Source organism: Morone saxatilis, unplaced genomic scaffold (assembly GCF_004916995.1).
Source record: "Morone saxatilis isolate NCDOM2014 unplaced genomic scaffold, NCSU_SB_2.0 Contig11, whole genome shotgun sequence".
Taxonomy (NCBI): Eukaryota; Metazoa; Chordata; class Actinopteri; family Moronidae; genus Morone; species Morone saxatilis.
Window position 1 is genome coordinate 12,982,500 of NW_023339663.1, and position 15,369 is coordinate 12,997,868.

At 40.5% G+C, this 15,369-nt stretch overlaps 1 protein-coding gene across 9 annotated transcripts in view; it reads left to right on the forward strand.

The window, feature by feature from the left end:
* The window catches only part of sox6 (SRY-box transcription factor 6), a 132,255-nt gene that overhangs the window by 23,424 nt on the left and 93,462 nt on the right, over positions 1-15,369 (forward strand). For 7 of the 9 annotated variants that reach the window (XM_035682450.1, XM_035682447.1, XM_035682449.1 and 4 more), the window contains one exon: positions 3,381-3,431. The exons of the other annotated variants lie outside the window; for them this stretch is intronic. In XM_035682450.1, the coding sequence (XP_035538343.1) occupies positions 3,397-3,431 (35 nt within the window). In that variant the 5' untranslated portion in view covers positions 3,381-3,396. The remainder of the gene's footprint in view (positions 1-3,380; positions 3,432-15,369) is intronic. 9 annotated transcript variants of the gene reach the window in all.

Sequence of the window (15,369 nt, forward strand, 5' to 3'; positions counted from 1 at the left end):
TGTTTCATGTTCAATGGTTACAAGCATAAAATAAATGTTTTTTAGATAAATCCGTAGCAGATCTCTAAAAATAAAAATAATAGGCCCTACAATAACTTGAAACTGAGTGTGCTATTGACTTTCAATCCCTAAAAAAAGTCATAATTATCTGTTCACTGAAAAAAAAAAAATCTGATATGATGGTCTGTACAAATTGAAATATTGTTATCATGGAGAACACAATTGGTTAATAATTAACAAGGTTAAAATAAAAACAAACTATATGCTGACTTTTTCCAAGACTTTGTCTCTGTAAGTCCACAGCTCTGTATATAGTCAGGCTTCTGGGAGAAGAAATGTGTTTCCACTTTAATTATGTACAGTATCTGAAGCAGCTGAGACAGGAGGAGAAAAAATAAACAAACAAAATATACTGAACTTTGGAGTCGGGTTCAAACCATAGAACTCTAATTGATTTGGTGTGTGTGTGTTGTCTCTGGGTCGTAGAACAGAGGGCTCATAGCTGTGGCGTCATGGTCGAGGAGAAGAGAGCATGGCTTTGTGAACGGTGGGTGGGTCCCCCCATGACTCAGAGAGGGGAGAGGCGTCAACATGGCCGCCCGGCCCACAGGGATTAAAGTGCCCCCCTCCCCACACCCTGCAGGGTTAATCACTGCCATTTTGGATCCATGCAGAGGGAGCAAATGCACTCTCCATCACTGTGGAAGAACTGAGACATAAGCCACCACTTAGGCTGCCACTGCAGCAGCTCCGTGGGTAGATCTGCTTCATAAGCTTGTTTCCACTCTGTACAATAGAGTGTTCTGAGCCCTGGTTTACTTGTCTCAAGAAGGTTGGAGTTCCTGGATCAGTGCAGACTCTTTGGATATTCCATTTTTCTCATATGGGTTTGGTTAAGGGATATACCAAGTAACCTGGGATGTAGTTACTGGTAAGATCTGTGTAGCTAACTTCTGTGTCTCGCTGTGCGCCGCCTCTACGTGAGCCTGTTAATGACTGAAGGCTGAGAGTGCCGTCTCGTGCCAAGACCCACATGGCTGCTGGCGGTGCATTAAATCAGCAGTCAATTTGACTGGAAGTTTGAAATCTGGGCTAGGTTAAGGGGATGTGCTGAAGCCGTGTTAATAGCTAGCTTGTTGTCCATATGGTACTGCTTTAATAGAGCACATTTGTTGCAGATGGTGGGAGACTTGGTTAGGCAGAGGCAGCTTTTGGCAGAGGCTCATTCTTCGAAAGGGCTGCCGTGCTGCTCGGACTGGTCCAGGCCAACTTAGTGATGTCTATCCTCTCTGCTTCTCCTTCACAAAAAAGCCTGACCTTGAATTGTGGCCTAGCCTTAATTTAAAGACATTCTTGTTTTTTTGTGTTTGGAGAAGAGCAAATACAATGTGGCTCAGTCACTTTTTCCTGAGTTTGGTCATTTGCGCTCCAAACCGCACCTTTGCTTCCATAGGCTAAGTTCAGTTGTTTCTGACCACAATGGGACTGTAGACAGCAGGCACAGCTGAGGAAACACAAGCACACAGAGAGTGAAAGAACAAGGGTTATGGAATAAGACCGAAGATAAAGATAGAAACTGAGCATAGCCTAATCTATTTCATTTTCTCTCCGGCTATGTAACTGTTTTAGCAAGCCTACTAAAGGATTCAAGCGCCAGTAAAAAAAATAAACACACATTCAGATAATAAAAGAGTGTGCTGTGTTAAATGTGAACTAGAATTTGTTGAGTTTCTGCATCAAAGTCGCTACTGTTTCTATTCCTCTTCCTAATTTCTGAACTATGGTTTGCAGTTTGTAAATGTAAACTAGAACTTGTTTGTATGTAATGTAAATTCAGTCACAAATTCACATTTGTGTTGGTAATTGTTTTAGTTTGTGTGCGCCCGATTCAGAGTATGTGTGCTTTTTGCACTCAGAGAAGTGAGGAGACACGCTTGATCGGCTCTGCACTGTTTGACGGTTGTTTTCTCACGTTGTCACTGGCTTGGTGTGCTGTGCCGTGGTGATGGTATTATGTGCTCTGGGCCCAGCTGAGTAGAGAAAAGAGCAGAGCTGCAGCGCCCCTAGCTATGCCACTCCCGCCTCCCCAGACACCTTATTGTGAGAAAAGTCTCGGCTGAGCCCTCTGGGCCTTGTGGATCCACTGCCTTGCTAAGTGCTGGCCAGACTGAAAGGCACAGTGTCCTTGGACCCAGCTCATTCTTTCCATTCTCTCAGAGGCTTTGTCTCATAAGCAACTAGAGCAAGGGGAGAAAATGCCAAATTACACCCATGTCACTAAAACTTAAGGTGTTTAAGGGTGGAGATGTCATTTGCTGTTGTGTTTTGTGTAATTCATGATGATGTGCATGAGGGAGTGTCATAACCGAAGTTCTGAAAAGAGTTTTTTTTTTTTTCTTTCCACTGGTGTTAAAAAGTAGTGATTTTCACAGAAAGCATCTTGATTTGCAGACTTAAAAGCTAAAGTTATGAAATTGAATAAAATGATGGTGGAGTGATGAAATGTTGAAGTGAAATGACTCAATAAAATAATGCCGAAAATATTTTGCAAGAGATCCATGCCATATTTCAGTGGCTGAGTATCTTTATGAGGATAGTTGTGAGATCTGAGAGACATTTAAATTTCAACCACTGACAAAAATCCCACTCACAAATCTGTTCTCTGGAATCACCACATAAAACAAAGCACGTTGAAGCCCTAATCAATTTCCAACCAATCTTAACACAATAAAAGTGTATATTATACAGACCAATAACAAAGCCTAATGGAAACCTGTTGTAAGTAATTTTTAGCCATGTGTCTCCAGTATTTTGTGGGTAAGGCTTCTGAACGACCCCTACAAGTGGTGACATCATGACCACATCCTTTTGCCTCATTGACGCTGCGAGTCCCAGCTTGGGTCCCTTGCGGCCGGGCTCCCAGAAGCCACAGTACCCTTGCCACACATGTGCTGCAGCTGGACCACCGTTGCCTACTCTGAACAGACTGGGGCTGCTCTGGGATCTGTGGTCACAGTGCTGGATGTACATGTATATATCTGCACACAGCCATGGAAAAAGACTGTATAGAGATCAGTAGGCAGAGTTTATTTGATGCAAACATATCATCAGGCTCTCAGTGCAAACCAATGTTGTATGCAAATCCACTCCCTCGATGGAAAGAGGTATAATTAATGATGTCAGTTCATAAAAAGAGAGGATGGGTTCCTAACCATATTTCTGCTTTAATTAAAGACATGCCTTATTATAGGAGGAAGATGTATGCTCTATGTGTTTTTCTTTCTTTCTTTTTCTTTCTTTCTCTCCCTCCTTCCTCCTTGTTCTTCTTGATTATCACTCGTTTCATAGTGAAAATGGTTCTCTGTGATTTCTCCTGCCAGAACCCCACACGCTGACATGGAGGGCTTTCTTCGTAGCAGCTTTTTACTGAGGTTAGTTTCATTTCCCTTGTTGCCATTTAGGATCATAGGTCGGGCAGGGGTGGTAGCGGGCTAACAAGGGTTAAGCTTAATGACACATTGTTAGCTTTAGACTTTGTCCTGTGTGTGCGTGCACATGTTTGTGTGTGCGTGCACATGTATCTGTATATTACGATGTCACCCATGGATTCTAACATATTTACCCAAGCTTTGTGTTATGATTGTGTTTTTGTATTGTGTGGCTGACTGGCATGTTCACTCTGATAGCCTCCAGTCAGACTGAAAGCACACATCAACAGCCTAAGGGACACATGTAGATGAGCTGTCCCCCCTTTTTTTCCCCTTCCTCTCCCTTTCACAGCTTAAAGGACGTACAGATCAGACTTTCTGTGTCTTTACACTGCATGCTTTTGTCTGACCACTCTCCCCATCTGCCCTCCCCTACTAACCACCCTAATCAGGGATGTTGGGGTGAGGCTGGCATATCTGTTTTGTGATGCACTGTTGTTTCCTGTTGTGTTTCGTGTTTGTATTCAACCTACCATAAAGATTTACATTTTTTGTCTTTACCCTTCCTGTGATTCTAATTAAAAATGTGTGCTGTCATTACACACAGAGGAAGTAAATAAGAGAGTGTATTTACCATTGGCTCCTTTCCTAGTCAACCACCTTCTCTAGGCTCCAGTGTTGCTCCCTAATTAGGGTTGGCTCATTAGAAGCCACAGCAGCAGCATCTGCCTTTCAAAGCTGCTGTCAGCCAAACTTTACTAAAGCTAATGAATCCTCTTTGATTTCTTTTTCAAAAGGTCACTTATTTGATTAAATTAACAGCATTTTTTTTTTCTCTCAGAACTGTTGGGGGTATTTTAAAAAGAAAGAACAATTTGATACCATTACTCTTGCTAGTCAAAATTTCCTTCAGGAATTAAATAGGAAAATCTCCCATGCATTTAAGTTTATTTTATTTATCTTTAGAATTAAATCATTTAAAATCATACTAAAAATAAGATTGAGTCCCACATTTATATGACTATAGCTATGATTTGATTTTATTACATTTAACAAATTGAAATTTATCCCTTACATATAAATTACATATACTTACTATTTTATTCATACATATGTGATATACTTACTGTTTGCTGCAGTAAACAAATAAAATAAATGTACAGTAGCTGTTTTATCATTCCTGACATGGCACCAATCTATTTGGTGTGGTATATCTGCTTTGGTTTGACAGAAATTATTCAGGCATACAGCATGTTAAATTTTTGAGCGCACACTGCCTATGCTCATTTCCGCTTTTTTTTTGGAGTAACAGTTCAAAGTGAATGGCAGCATTTAACTCAGCACCTGTCGAAATCAGTTTGGTGGATAACTAACTGTACTAAAGATGTACTGTATGTTGCAGTGGGGTGGTGTACTGAAGAGGTTTGGAAGAAGAAAATATCAAATTCACCAAGACATCCAATCCCACAAGAAAAGAGATATATGACCTTTGACCTTTTTTTTTTTTTAACAATTTCCTTTTGTTCTCATAGCTGCGAGAAGACACAGTGATTATTCTAAGTAAACACATTATTGCACTGCTAATCCACATCCTTCTGTCAATGTCTGTTTTAATTAAAGAAGAAGAGCCAGTAGACAGATATCATGCACACAGGCTGGAGATTGGAGGCCTCAACAATCAGGCCAAGATTAAAGGCAGGCTTTGCTTCAGGGTTAGCCCTTTTACTTGGATAAGACTTGGGTCCTGGAGTTGGCTGTGGGGTGGGGGTAGGGGTGAAAGGGGAGAAAAGGATAGACACAGGGGTGGATGGATGCGGTAGTTAAACATTCCACCAGTGAAGAATCCCAGTATCTTTTCCCAAGCAACTTGAATTAGGTCATAGGGGGCTTTTCTGAACATGCTCATACATTTCTGCTCCATTGTGCAGATGTTATTGACTTTTTATACTGCATCTCATATCTCAGTAGCACACAGGATGGGCCTTTCATTATTGTAATGAGTCATGAGTTTGGTTTTGAGTCATACAAACAGTGAGTTTTAATAGCTGTAAAAGTGCTTCCTAATGGCACCTTATACACGGCCATCCTAAAAAATACATCAAACTCTTCATATTTTACGTACGTAGTCAAAGCCTTTGTACTGTCTCATAAAAATAATGCCAGTCTATTTAAAGTTCTCAGTATTTCTAAAAGTAACACAAAAGTTCTCTGAACTACCGTATACAACGTGTACAGTGTCTTTAATAGACAATCATGCTCACGTTATTGTCAGCCACACAGTTTCTCTCTTTGTTGAAAAGATGTGTTTTCATTTTAGATCAATTTTTTATATGTTTATGGAAGACGTTTAACAGGTTTTTGTTTGCACAGTCAAAGAGACTGAGAAAACGAGAATGAGTGTGAGAGAGAAAGGGGAAGGAAGAGAATACAGAGATGTGAACAGAGGGAGAAATAAGCAGAGAGAGAGAGCGAGAGAGACAGTCTCTGTCTACTCCCAGTGGGCAGGACCTCCCCCTACATTTCTGCCATTATTTGATGTAATGAAAGGAGAAAGTGTGTAACATTGAGATTGTTAATTAATTTAGTCTAACAAGATGAAGATAAATGAAACCCACTGAAGGTTGACTAGGCTAAGGGGCCCACTTAGCATTTTCCTGCCCTCGAGCTCTGTGTCTCTCACTCCTTTACAATGGAGCACAGCTAATAGGTGCAGCAGCATGTTTGTACAAACCCGCTGAGCTCTCACCCAGTAAGTTTAGATGTGGAACTTTTAACAAAATATTTTATCTTAAGCTGCTATTTATCATAATCTTCTCTCTGGGATATATTCATTCCCAAATGGCTGGGCTGCATTTCTAATGCACTTAGTTTTGGAGCATAGATATGCAATTATCTAATTGAGTCATCTTGACATGTTAGATAAAGCTCAGTTGACATACATGACTAGTGAACTAAATTGACTTTTTAAACATATGTACAGAAGCACTGGTCAAATGTTAACACATTATTCCCTGTCGTCTTCTTATAGATAACAAACATACCTTTTATTATCTTCTGCTAGAGATCAGTTATATTTTTTCTGAACTGGAGGGAGGTTATATAAATGGCCATTCTCTCCAGCAACTATGTGGCCCCTTCACATGAGCCTGTGTGACTCCCAGCCTTTCACCATATGAATGGTTCTTCTCTAATGCGGCTTGGGGGCTATTTGAGCGGTAAGACAGACAAAAAGCAGAAAAGACTTTTTTTTTACAAAGCCAGACAGTTGTCTTCATCCAGAGCCCTTACAAGCAAATCAGTAGTCTATCGAGGTCCTTCCTCAGTGGACACTTTGTACAGGATCTTCATGGCAGCACAGACCAATCATTATGGCACCCATTCTTTGCTCCCTTAGTTCTCAAGTCATCAACAATGGGTAGTTGATTGTACAGAAAACACCAGAACAATTATGTCTTCTGTTTTGGTGGCAGGGCAGCGTTTTAAAGTGCAATCCTCGATAATGGCCTCATTATTGTTATTCTTGGAGCAGGCCTCAGGAGAAAGAAGTAGCTGCTTGCAATACGTCATTATTTCGTAAATTTCGATTAGCTCATCATGCTGTCTCCTGGCAAACAGAATCATAGCTAATTAAAAGTGAGCGAGCGGTTTTGCCTGTGACTTAAAAGGTAGCACTCGATAGGCTGTTAATATGAAAAAAGTGGTTAAAAAAAAGGAGGATTAGAGCTGTTACCCTGGTAACTCCAACTTCCATCTGCGAGGGAACAATGAACTTGTGTTTCTCCACCACCTATGCTTGAAAAAACAGAAAGCGAGGAAGTGAGTGTTCTGAAAGGACAAGACCCTTTTTAACAACAAAGTGGGATCCAGGCCTAATAGGCTCTTTGGTGCGAGTTGTTAGGCGAGACCACTGGGGAATAGAGGAGCAGGAAGGTCAGCGTGTAATCCTAGGACAGTGAAGGTCATCCGAGGTTTTTACAATAGTGGGTTGTTTCCTCAATCTGTCTGTCGGCCCAAGAAACAAAACCTCAAGTTTGTCCATTTTAAAGATTTTAAAAGAAAACAAGATTGACAGAAAAGGCTGCAAGTAACATATCTCCTCGTGATAAAAGGGGTAACATGCCCCACAGCCAAAATGTACACATTCCCTCAGCTGATTAAATAAACACAAACAAGATGCCAAAGACTTGGACCAATTAGACAGAGCTGTCAGAAGCTGTTGGAATTGTCTCTTGCATCTCTTTTACTAATACAGCCAATTTTGCATCAGTTTCTGGCACCTCAGCTCAGTTGGAAACAACATGAACTCTTTTTCATTTAACACTCACTGATATTATATGTATTTTAGTTCAAGCATTGAAAATGTTGAGGTGAGAAGTGGCGATGAAAATACTGGTTGTCGTGATTTTTCATAGCATTGCCATAATATTCTTTATATTTCAATGAGTATTAAAACTAATTTCTTAAGCATTACAAGAAAAATTGTTTGATGGGCTTATAGTTAAGAGCTGCTAAAGAGCTGCTACTTTGAAAAGGAATGCTCTAAAACACAGCTGAGTTATAATGATCCATGACTACAGAGGAACAGTATGTGTTTCTCTTTGAGTTTTATGTCCCTTATTACAGCTGCAGTATGTCTGCTCACATTAAGCTAATTTATGGCTGAGGCCAGCGTAACAGCAGTACAGGTTAATGAATTTGGCATTACTAATTAAATGTTATTGAGGGATGAATATGAATCCTGTGGTCGGGGAGGGACAGCAGAGAAAGGGGGAGGAGAGGAGAAAGAGACAGAGGACTTTTCTGCAGTTCTTCCTTTGAGTTGCGTTCACTATGAGTAAAACATAAGAAGTGAATGTGAAGACAGCACAGCCTTTGAGGTGAAATGAAGGACAGCTTTATTTCAGTGCAATGATCCAACACAATATGTTCTCTGATTAGGTGCATCTGAAAAGAAAATTGTTTATATGATTGTGTGTAACTCCACAGAATGTGTGGCAAAATAAAACACTAATATTCCAGTGTGAAAGGAAAGAATATCTCTAAAACCAAAGGCAGACTACTTGGAAATTTGTTTCTGTATTTGCTGTGACGTCTGAGGGTAAAAGGATAAATGAACAGCTAAAGTGATTAGACACTCTCATGCAAGCTGAGGACCATTCTGTTCAATGCAGTGCAGAACATACAACAATTGTTGTTAAGCAATTATCTCAGTCACCTCTCGAAAATGTATCAAAGGCCATCTAGCAAAGAGGGATGATGGTGACAATGTCGGATATTGAGCCATTATCGAACTAACTTCCCTCTGACATAAAGGACTCTCCAGGACCAGGCTATGAGTGTGTTGAGGAAAACAAGATATATATTTTTTTCTGGAATTTTAATACACACCCTTACTTGCTAGTAAACGGTTACATTAAAAGGGTTTTTAAACTGATGAGCTAATTTTGCTAAGACAGTGACTCAGATTGCAAATTGAAAGTAACACAATGTACACAGAGGGTAACACCTTTTACAGTAATGACAACACAATTGAAGTAACCAATGGTCACTGACTTTCAACTATGTGGTTAGTTTTATGAGTCTCTGAGGAGGCTTTGATATGTGTATAAAAGTAAGTGAAAAACTGAAAAATCTTTCAAATGTTCCAAACAGCTTCCCAGCAGGCAAAGTTTTTTCACTTCAAGCAAGATTTACCTCCTAACTGGATTACGGAGAAATTTTTTGGAGCTTGTCATAATATTGCTGTGAAGCTCGCCTATTTTTTCATGTGTGTATTGTTAGTGGCTTGTGTACTACATGCACAGTTTAAATCTTATTTTTCCTGCCACTCTTTCATTCTCACTAGCGCCTCTACTCTCCATGTCTGACATACTCTCCCTGAGAGCTAAGCCTTTCAATTTAGATTTCAATTATCATGTTAGTTTTGTGATTAGACTTTAGTCCTCCAGGAATCAGACCTCTCTGCTCCTCTCTATTCCACTCTATTCCACTTCCCCTGCAATCACATCCCATCTGATGAATTGCGCATATAATTACGGAAGTTATTGAATATGCAGATCACTGTTGACTCTTGGTGTGTGGTTCATAATGCATCAACTCTAACTGTATCAAACAAGGGTCTCTGATAAAGACCCACTCTGATAATGAGAGAGGGCCAATGTATGCTATTAGTCTGAGATAACAGACACCACAAAGGCTGAGACTCAATTAAAAACAGAGCCACACTATAATCTGTGTGACTCTGTTTGTGTGTGTGTGTGTGTGTGCCCCTGAACAGTACTCAGGCCAGTGTGGACTTGGCACTGGGCACTGTACAGCTCTACCATTACAACCAGCACAGCGCAGACCAGTCTGAGAGGCCAGCCAGCCAGTGCACAAGGTGTTTATGAATCAACCAACATGAAGTATTTCCCCCATGTTACAGTATGTTGCTACCATCGTCTTACACCCCGTCCCATGATGCAATCCCTTAGAGCTTTTCAAGAGACGGGAGTGAAGCACTTTACAGGCACACCCACAGGAGGGGGTTGTGGGAAATTCTGAAACTTTTGATAGCTTTTAGAGAGCTTTCTTAAAACCTGGCTCGCAAGCAAAGAGAAAAAGGTCTCTAATGCTGTAATTTTTTTTGCATTTTGCTGTCAAAATACTGGGGATTTGTTACTTGCTCTTCAACAGGTCCAAAACCAATATTCATTTTTTTCCACATAAAGCTGGTCTTACAGGGTTTCTCAGCTAAAGTTTCACACACAATTGAGAATACAGGGAAACGGAAGAAACCGGGTCCTGTATTTTTAGCCTGAGCTGTAGTGATGTAGCTGCCATTTATAGCTGATATGCCAGGCTGATGCTGGACGGCTGCCCTGCTGACACCAGAGAGGAGGGTTTATGGACTGCACAAACTCTGCACAACATGATCTCAAATACATAGACATGCACAAAAAATAGGTACCTATAATAGTATCTGTTATATACAGTACACATAATGCACTTAATTCAATTTAATTCGTAACAGACCTCATTAAAATAAGCCAATCAAATGTATGTTATATTGTGACCTATTTAATTGATGAAGAGAGGTAAATATATATATTTTTTAGGATTTGTGGGCTATGGTGACACTCAAGGTGCAGACCGGTGGAAATCTAATCTCAATCTAAAAACAAGAGTGTGCTTCAAACCAAGAAACAATGCAAATATCAAAACATGAACAACATAAATGTGCAAGAAAAGAGGAAATGTGGAGAATTTTTTTACTTCGTGCTTTCACTCTTGCATCTGTTTTGGTATTTTGCTAAACGTAATCTTTGTGTTTTAACTCAGTCTGTAATTCATTGTATACGTGGTATATTTTGCACACACATATATTTACAGTATACATAGATATAAGTTTAAGTTATGTTGATGCATCAGCATGTGCATGATAGTATTTAGAAGGATACTCTTGGGACCTTCTGATAACAACCAAGTCGTTAATGAATTCAAAACACCTTCTGCCACTTTCCACCTTTCTTTTGATTGGACATTACTGTTTGCCTGATAGTCTATTTAAGTCTCTAGAATTACATGTTTTGTGACTTTTGCTGACTGTGGTCGTAGGATCAAAAAGTTCCCCTTTGTTTCACATTTTGTTAACCTTATGTCACGTTTTGGGTATGAAATACATTGATGCCCTTTTTGTATCTAAAGAAGTTGCTTTTTTGTCAGGGCACTGGCGTTTTTTTCTAAAATGATGGGACCAGTTCACCTTGGCACCACACACCTGACACCACTTCCTTGTAGGCCTGGAGCCACTGTTGTTAATTTAGGCATACATTGTCATCACTATATTTGCTTTATTGATAAGAACTACATTTTTGTAATTTCCCCTTTTAATGTGTTTATAGTAACTGAACTGAAACTCCTTAAATTAGCTTTAAACAGTATTAAAACAAAAGCAGCACTGATCGGGTATGTTGTGAAACATAACTCTTTTTTTGTTCCACATCCTGTGGTCACAGTGGCAGGTACTAGAAAGCATGGCTGATGCTGGATCTTTTTCACTGTCATGGCTGTCTGTTGTAATTAAGACTCAGAGAAGACTTCTAGCACACGGCACTGTGGCACTTTACCCAGACCCATGTATATCATTAGGTTAATAGGATTGAACATGTTTACACCAACTGTTAGCTTAGCAGGAGGTCAAAAAGGTGACTTAAACTTTGTTAAGGGGCTTAAATAGCAGCTCCAACAGCATTATAGTGGTTGGCTAATGGCCCTAGACACTAACAGGAAATACACAATTTAAGAACTGTGCTTGTGTTCAATGTTAAATGCCTTAGTGGTCTGTAAAGTTAAAGAAAAAAAACAAAAAAAACTAAAGGGCATGGTTTACCTAAGTGGCCAATGGGATTTGACTGCCCTTTACTGTAAAGAGTGTGTTGCAAGTGCAACGACCTTTGTCAAGTTCCAGCTATTGTTTGCAGATTGGTTACACACTCTACAGGCTGTGAAAGACACATCTGCTACCCCCAGCTCAGTGGAGAGCAGATAGACCGTCAGGGTTGAGGGTTAGGTGTGTGTGTGTGTGTGTGTGTGTGTGTGTGTGCATGGGTAGGTGGGGTCCTCAGCTACCCTGTCATACTGCTCAGTTACAGTCCCTATCCTCTTATCAAATATTTGTCTGGCCTTCACTCCCTATTTACCTTCCATTCTGTTGGCTTTGTTTATTGAAATCTATCTCAGGCAGATTGACAAAGTTTCCAGAAAGTTGGTTTCAGATATATATATTTTACAAAATGTCTGTATGCATTTATGTAGGTGTATTTTTTATGTATTTTTTCATCATTTCATTTTATCATACTTAAAATCTATGTTCATAGATATTTGACACTGATATGGATATTTTCCTTGTTATTTAAGTATATTATCATTTTCAAAAGCCACAACAGGAATTGTTGTTTGATACCATAGGACTATAAAATCAGGTCAGCTCTACAGAGAAATACCTTTAAGCTTTTAACATCAAATGTAAAACCATATTTGTTTAATGTGTTTTTGATTGACTCCCTGATTGAGATCCAAAGGGTGGTCATAAATGTTTCAGGACAAAGGGTCTCTTTGTGTGAATGGGGCCCCAGTTGAAATGGAGGAGTAGTTTGAGATTACCAGATTATTTCCTACTAGCCCAGCGAGCGAGGCGAGCTGAGCCGCAGCCCTGCACCGTGCTGTGCTGAGGCTGAGCATAATGAGTGTGGTGGCAGGGAACCACAACAGAGCCGGGGCAGAGGCTGCCTGGGAACCAGAGGCCCATGGCCCACAGCCAGACACACACACACACACACAAATCCTGCCGCACGCTTGTGGCTTTTTAAGAAAGCAATTTAGTTAATGATTTCATTTTGAAGCACTGTCATGATGCATGTGTCCTCTGAGAGAGCCAGCGAAAGAATAAAGGAGAAACTAACACAGGAAAAGGTATTGGTAAACATAAGCTTTCCCGACAAACCACAGGGAAAAATAACATGCAGCCGAGTGTAATGTGGCATTTGTTGTAAACACAGAACAAAAATAACTTGGGTAACAGATTGTGGTAGGTGTATCACTTCTTTCTTTTTATGCATCGCTTTAGACAAATGCAGAGGAGACTTGAAGAAGAGTAAGAGTGTTCAGACACATGGTTAGCAGCAGACTGCTGAGGCATTTTGAGTTTTAGTCAGCGTCTAATCCACTACAGTGTCCGCTTCCCCGGAGTGGAAATACAGCACATTTTTCTGTTCAACCATGTCTGTCAGCTCTGATTTTATTAGGGCTATGTTTCACATTCATTTACTCAGGTTTTCTCAGTGCCAGCCCATGAATGAAACCATCTTAGCATTGCTAAAACAGCAGGTTGTACATGTCTTCTGTGAACCAAATTTTTGGGCAATTACTCAGATCAGTGGCTGGGGTTTCTGGTTTTGCTCTTCAGATCTCATTTTTCTCCAGTCTCTCTCTTTTTTTGTATCAGCTGTCAATCACTTGGGGTAACTTTTAACCACCTCCAAACAGAGCGGGCACCATTCATTTAGACCTTCGCTTTTGCTCGGCTTCTTCCCGTCCAACCTGTCAGAATGACACACACTGTTGACCATGCTTTCTATTCAGCACTGGCAAATTAATTGGTTTCAGTGGTTTAAATCAGCAATCAATGTCAGTTTCCCAACATAATAAGCCTTAATCATAAATCTTTGAGGTGTGGCTTGCCTGACCCCTATTCATCATGGCTCTGCTAGATGGCCTCATCTGGGTGGAGCAAATGAACTACCCCTGTTTTGATTTTCCAATTGACGTGTCACATGAAACGTGGGTACTTTCTGCCCTCCCCAATTCTATTCCAGCCCTTCTTCTCACAGTCCTTAAAAAAAAAAACATACAAGGGCCCAAAGACAAAGAGGGAAAAGAAGCCCAGTTGTCACAAGGGGAGAGACGTTTGTGTGCCTTCCCTTGTGTGAGCGATCTCAATGAATACCATTAATTTATTCAGAAAAAGAATCGCAGAAAAGGGAAAAAAACAGCTAAAGAATTAGAATTCGGTTTAACTGTAGTTAATGAGCTGTTGTACTCCCAGCCCCTCATATAACAATAGAGCAGCTTAATTACAACAGTGTTGAAGGTAATTTCCAAATTTTTTCCCTTAGCTACAGAAATCTATTTATGAGATGAGAATGAAAGGGAACAAAATTGCCTTTCTTTTCTGTAGGCATTACACATCTGCCAATTTGGTGACCAGGACTTGTTCTACTTTAGGAAAAAAGAAAGGAACAAGGATAGTGACGGAGAAAGTGGCCCATTGTGTGTCGACATTCCAGATGTCCAAACCAACGGCAGTTATACCAACCCCTGTTCTGCTGGGCACTAAAGTTGCCAATGATGACCTCATGATAGCAAGACCATAGACTGAGGCTCATAGTTCCCCTGTAATACAGTGCAAAACCCCCCCCCCACACACACACCCACACCACACACCACACACACGCACACTATCATAAACCATTGTCGGTCACCGGTGTTAAGGGTTTTCCTTCTCCTTGCTAAATTTTTTCTTCAGAATTAGCCATTGTCCTTAAGTTTTTGGCCAAAGGTCTAAGATTGTGGTCCTTTTAATATGTTTTTGCTGAAGGTCTTGCTTTCTTCTTTATAACTTCTCCTCCCTTTTGAGATTTCTATGCTCCCCATAGACTTATTGTGCATCTCTTTGGTAACTTGGGATGCGTCTCTTCACTTCTTTTTGACACCCCCCAGCCAGCTCCTCGACTCACTTTTCTGGCAACTGTGAGAGATGTTACACTTGATTTGTTGAAGTGCAGCCATTTGCTGCAAACTCTCCAGTGCACAGAAGAAGTTATCTTTATAAATGACAGAATGGACCTGGCCTGAATAGCGCTTTGTTTACTGTTTAACAAAAAGGGGGCCCCACTCTATATTTCATCTGTCACCGTTGCTTTTCTTTCCTTCAACAATGCTCAATTGTTTCCATGAAAATTTCAGGTTCCATGAACAGGAGAATTCTGTATTATTATGTTCCTGCCAAATTCCGATCTCTGTTTTCCTTCTCCTGCTCACAAAGGGCTCATAACTTACTGTCAACTATGAGGCAAGCCACAAAGCTCCACTGTTGCTCAGCAAATAGGGTTGTGTTGGTTGATGGCCTGACTCGCTCTGAGGTTTGCTTAAGTGCAGCAGCAGCAACAGAGGGCTCTTTGGGAACTCCATCCCCCAGCAGGCCCAGAGAAAAAGAGAAAGTAAAAGAAAGAAAGAGGGGTAAAACAACAAGCAGCTTTTCTTGTCTCAGTTTTTTCCCCTCTCAGGCAGGGAAACTGTTGGCTGGTGAAGGAGACTGCTGAAGTTCTTGCCCTGCTACTGTTAGAGTCTTCTGGTGTGTGTGTGTGTGTGTGTGTGTGTGTGTGTGTGTGTCCTCTTCTAG